The sequence below is a fragment of the Python bivittatus genome, unplaced genomic scaffold (assembly GCF_059951505.1).
Source record: "Python bivittatus isolate LINGU-HERP-01145 unplaced genomic scaffold, Pbiv_v1 ctg000700_np1212, whole genome shotgun sequence".
Lineage (NCBI taxonomy): Eukaryota > Metazoa > Chordata > Lepidosauria > Squamata > Pythonidae > Python > Python bivittatus.
The window spans coordinates 37,636,316-37,642,315 of NW_028277098.1; the positions used below are offsets into that span (position 1 = coordinate 37,636,316).

General features: G+C 35.7%; 1 protein-coding gene across 1 annotated transcript in view; it reads right to left on the reverse strand.

Moving 5' to 3' along the window:
* SGIP1 (SH3GL interacting endocytic adaptor 1) overlaps window positions 1–5,635 on the reverse strand; it is a gene marked incomplete at its 5' end in the record, with an annotated part of 89,229 nt that extends 83,594 nt beyond the window's left edge. Inside the window, 2 exons of the mRNA XM_088153400.1 lie at window positions 299–323; window positions 5,565–5,635. Of these exons, the coding sequence (XP_088009526.1) occupies window positions 299–323; window positions 5,565–5,635 (96 nt within the window). The remainder of the gene's footprint in view (window positions 1–298; window positions 324–5,564) is intronic.
* Window positions 5,636–6,000: the final 365 nt, after the last annotated feature.

Here is a 6,000-nt window from a genome sequence, read left to right on the forward strand (position 1 = left end):
GTTGTTCAATGTGGTAATTCTTATTATTTTATATAGGAAGCATTTTGTGAAGAAAAAAAATACTGCAAGAAAAAGATTTGTCTTTTCACAGTCTGTGAGTTTGAGAAGAGGGGGTAAAGGGCTTAGACTGGATTCAAGTAAAATCAGGGATATATTGAAAATGATAATGTTAATATATTCAAAGTATTAAAATAGAAATAGGACAGAGGATTTAAGAATGCTTAAGGCATCTTTCCTGTTGGACACATCTAATTTAAAATTAGGCCTAATTTCAGAAAGAAATATCTTTAAAACTTACAGTTCCATCTCGGTCTGGTGATCCTCTGTAATAAAATGAAAATATATTCCATTACTATAAAGAATCCAAAAACCTACATTAGTTTTTTTTTTAATTACCACCACTGCTTGATAAAATAGCTGCACTCAAAATGAATATACTTCTTAAAATCATATTTTTGTTTCAAATATTTCCAATTTCTTTGCCTATTACTTGGTTCCATACACTATATAAATGAAGATAAAGTGTATATAAAAATTTATAATTGATAAATACTATAAAAAATTAGAATTGAGAAAACCACATAATACAAACAAAAGCATGATAGAGGCTTAGGGGTACCAAATTTGAAATGCTACTTTTAAACTTTTCACTTAAAATGATTAGTTCATATTATTAGGACTTAAATACTATCCAATTCATACAACCCGAATGGATTTTTTTGCATAATTCAACTATCTCTCTTTAACAACATTTTCTAGCTGTTGATACAGATTTTTTCTCTCTCTTCCTTTCAGAGGCATAAGCAATAACATAACCTCACATACAGGCCTTATATGTGCAATACAGTCTGTAGAGTGGATGAATCACAACTAATTCAAAAAATTGTAAGGTTAATCTGATGGAGTGAGCTGCAGCTCATGAAAAGATGATGTCTTTTAATAACTTTTGTTATCAGAAAATGTGCTACCAGATTCCTGATTTTTTTCAGCATTTTATAAAACTCTTACATCAAATATAATAGTCTCTATGGAAAGAGGATTTGGGATCTGAACTCAATGACTGTGTTTAAACAAAGATGCTAATCCCTGAGCTCAGGTTTATGGAATACAACAGCAGTCTTCAAGGAACTTGCTGTGTCTTTCAGAAATCTTTATTTGGTCAATGACCAGGACAAAATAAATGAAGAGATAGGTAAATAAAAAACACAAAGCAATAACCCCAGTCCAAAAACATCTCAAGCAGCAGAGGGAAGTAGCATACATAATAGCATATTATGACATTAAAGTGTATCTCTAAAACTGGAGAAGTTCTTAAGAATGTATATTTTTAACATTTAAACTATAATCTATGAAACTAAAGCATAATGAAACTAAAACCCTTCTAAGATAGTCCCTAAAACCAAAAAGATAGTATTCTAATAGTATCACTATAATCTACAAAAGAACAGCACTATGGAACTGAAAAAAAGGTCAATAAAAATTATCCCCGTCCCAGCTTTTGCCTTATTTCCATTACTGTACAGCAACACAAACTTTAGCTACTGAGCGAGTGATAGATGATTTCAAGTCTTCTAAAAGAAACATCACGTGGTGCTTGCCCAATCTTCCAGCATGTTTGCGTAATGGGGTAAGATAAGATTGGTCCAACCAACCTGCTATGCCCAAACACATAAATCATATTGTCACATAAGGTAATATCTGGATTCCCATGATGCCAATTTAGCTTAATGTTGAACATAGATAAATTTAGCCAATGAGCCATTTTGGAATTCTATATGGCACAGCATTCCCTTTACGTCTATCTCAGTGTGCCATATAAAATGTATTATTTAAAAAATTCATAGATGATAGTACATCCCTTTAAAATTATATTATTTACTATGGCCAGTCCAGCAACCGAAAATCTATTTAGTAGTCTTTTCTGTAAAAATTATGCCAACTGAAATATTTCTAGAATGCGGACTTGTTAAATTAATACATATCACCACTTCTGGTGGCAAAAGTTAAAAATTAATTAATTTTTATCAAATGTTTTGGAGGAAGTTGGTAATTAATTTTGCTGTTTGGTTTATACATATGGTCATTGCAATAGAATATTTTTTTTTTCTAGATGCCAGAGTTACTATTGTAAAATAATGGGTAAGACCAAAGCACATACAGTATTTCCTTCAATTAGTATATGCAAAATCCCTCAACTAAGGACTTGTTTATTCATATCTGGTCTCCCCCTTTGATAAATAAAGACAATCTGTTAGAAAATACTTTACTGACCTAACTAAAAAGTCCTCCTAGACAGAAATACTAAATATGAGTGGTTAAGATAATTGTATCTTTCTTAAGATTACAAACATATTTTATATACTCTGAAATTATGCAATTTCTTTAACATTTGCTTCTGCATAGTTGTTTGATCTGGTCTGTTTTCCGTCCCCCTGGATTTTTAAAAATATCTCTGTTGCTAATGAAACACTATTCTAAGAAAGAAAAGAAGCAACAAACAACCAAAAGAAAATCAAATTATTAGGCTGTATAGCTCCTTCCATGCATAAATCACATGAAAGGATATCAACATAGGATTCTTCCACACTGCCATCTTAACATGCGTTCCTCCCATCCTTAATTGGCAAAAAAGTATACCAACATAAATTCTGCCATACGTGCCTTAGCATCTTCACTAAGTCCATATCAGCCTTGTTCAACCTGAACCTTTCCAGTGGACATCAGCTTCCAGAATTTCCACTGAATGTCAACACTGTTAGGAGGTCTGTGTAGGTGAGTGTGACCATTAGGCAAACATCTTGATAACTGATAACACAAGCTGACTCGTGTTTACATCTTCTATCTAGATGTTTTCCTGTTCAGGTATAGTCCACATTCCCCTTTAACATAGTTCAACCAAATCCAATTTGGTTCCCTGCCAGATCTTGGATTACAATTTCAACAATTCTCAGTGAGCATGGCCACTGTTGGTGAATATGTCAGCTAAAGGACTTTTCATGGCCACATCAATATGTATTCTTCCAGCCCTTGAAAAAACATATACCAGCATAACTTGCACTGCCCTGAAGTCTGAACTCTAATCTGTCTCACTAAGGCTTGTAAATGGATCTATCCTTACAGGGTTTCTCTAAGATAATTGAAGGGCAGTGATTGGTCAGTTCCATTGGCTTTGTTTCTCATCCCATCTAGTGTCAGCAGCCACCAGGAAAGAACACCAAAATTGCTCTCCTTTAAGTGTGACAGGCAGGCATGGGTGAGTGTGGGCAGTGACCAGGATGGAGACTTTGCCTTTCAAGTTGCGTCAATGCCAGGTCACTGGTGCAGAGATGTTCTGAGTTGGTAACTTGTCACCTATGCTGGTGCTGAGCACAGATCTACCAGACTTCTGGAAAAGTGGTTGATGTCCAAAACTAGCCCAGCTGACAAGTTGGTGGGACAAGGGACATTTAAATAATGAATATTTACATTCATTACAGACATTCATTTAGATAATTTCAGCTGAGTGCCCCAGGCCACAATCTGTATTAGGGATGCAGATAACCTTCAATTCAATTCAAACCTTTATTGGCATTACAGATAACCTGTCCCCAACTGTTTTGTGAGCCTCCCAAAAGTGATGCTAAGAAATGGCCTGTGTCCTAACCCCAACTGGACATTTGACTTCTGAGTTGATTTCCCCCCATTGGTTTCCTTTTCGAGTTCACATTCATACACATGCAAACATACAAACACATACCCACTTTCTGTCTCTAACTTACTGCCCCGTATGTTCAGTAAGCTGGAAAGTATAGAAGTTTCAGTGCACTGAATGGGGCTCCTTGTCACTTTAAGTGGATCTTATGAAGAGCTGCAAGCATCTTCCTCTAGCCTATTACTATTACTAAGGAACCCAGTAGAGCCAAGTCTGTGGCAGAGTATTACCTCTTAGGTGAAACTTGGCTTCACATTTTGGGCAGGACATAAAAGTACTGCTGGTAAATGATCTGCTTTTTTCTCTTTGTCTTTAAACTTCTTCTGCTTCCTGCTTCCTTTCTTCTCCTTCCAGTTTAGTTTGCACTCAGCACATTCCCAGTCAATCCCTTTATCCAGATCAGAGCAAGCACATCTGCCACTCAGTTCAGCTAGCAAAAATATAGCTTGAGATATATGTATATACACTAGCAAACATCTAAAACAGTTAACTGGCAAAAAGGCAGGCAAAAGCAAGGAGGGAAGGAGAGAAATGAACTATAGGCAAGAATTTACATTATCTATAGCTATCCATCTCTAAATCAAAAAGTCATAGAACTTTCCAGAGCCATTGAAAACAATACTGTGGGTGGTTAGCATGGACAGTCCTAAAGGGATTATTCCAGCCTTTGGTTATTCCAGCTTTAACCCTTGTATGTACTTAACATAGCAGAATTGAGATGGAAAGTAGCACACCAGGTGATTCCTTCTCTATTCTTCACGTGAAAGAAACAATTTAGTGGGTGGGGGTGATGTATCCAACAGACCTGATAAGCTACTTCACAGTTCAAATCTACAGAAATTACTTTATTTTAAACATTCAAGTACATTATTTAAATTCTCTCAAATAAACACAATTTAAAGGAGAGGCACTTGATCAGCAGTAATCACAAGCACCCCAAAAGGTTAGTATAGGGTGATCAAAGTCATTTTCACACATGTCAAAAGTTCTTGTACATTTCGTTGACCTCCCCACTTTCCAATTTTTTAGCTTTTCTGATGCTGATATTTGCTATGAAACTTTCCAGGGAAGAAAAAAGGAATTCTACTTATATGGGGGGAAAGGTCTCCCAGAAACAGAAAGCAGCAAGATACTTAAAATATTTTTTCTCACACATCATCCAGGAACTGTTAAGCACCTCATCTTGGAAAATAGTTTCATTTCAATAATCGTTCACCAATTCCATTACGTTCTAAACCAACAATGAAATCCTGACACTGTGAAGTATAACTGAAAAACCAAGACAATTCTTGACGGACATCTAACATCAGAAAAGCTTTCGTTTTTGAAGATTTGAACTCCACCTCCAGTGAGTCTCTGTATTCACACGGAGTTGAATGAGTTCAATCAAACCTGCAAGCCCCATCTCTCTGGCAGTTTAGACAAAATATTCCATTTTCATCCTAACAGAGAATCAGCTTTTTGAGAAATGAGCCACTGATTTTTCATTGCTTGTGTAAAACAGCATCGTTCATGAAACAGCTTTATTTATGTATTTGTTTGTTTGTTTATAAATCATATTTATAGGGCATCTGACACAAAATGACTGGGTGACAAACAATTAAAAACAAATCCAGTACAATATAATCCCAAAAAGAAAAGAACAACCAGCAACTAAAATAACCCATACCATAATAAAACTCCCATCAAGGGACATACTCCCAGCCCAGCACCCTGGGTCAGCTCAAATACTGTTCCTGTGGCCAGGTACCACGCGAGAGAAGGCACCCCACCAAGGTCCCATCAGATGGCACTGTTTTAAGGATGGGACTGGAATCAGGCCGAATCTCTCTGACTAAATCTTCAGCCTTTTCATTCACTTGTACATACTTACGTGGAATCGGTATCCTTTTCTTTCTTCCGTATTCCAAAGGCTTTCCTTGTACGTTTTTTCAATCCTGTGGAGACAGAAGGAAAAAAAATAAAAGATTGGGTACATCAGGCAGCTTTAAACTGGTAATAATTGGGTTAAGTAATGCAGTAGACAGCTTAGGGGCAATCCAATAAAACATACTTGGAAGTAAGTCTCACTGAACCATATAGAGAGTTGTGTTTTAAAAAATAAACAATATTGTCATATAATGAATAAAGAACTACAGAAGGCTTTATATTCCAATGTACAATTAAAGCTTAGAATATAAAAGATTTCCCCCCCACAAATGGAATTACGGTATAGTTTATTGTTACTAGCTTAATAGACAACTACAAGTGAATAATGGTTCTTTTAGGACTACATTATAAATGACAAACTCTCCCAGCAGAATAAAAAA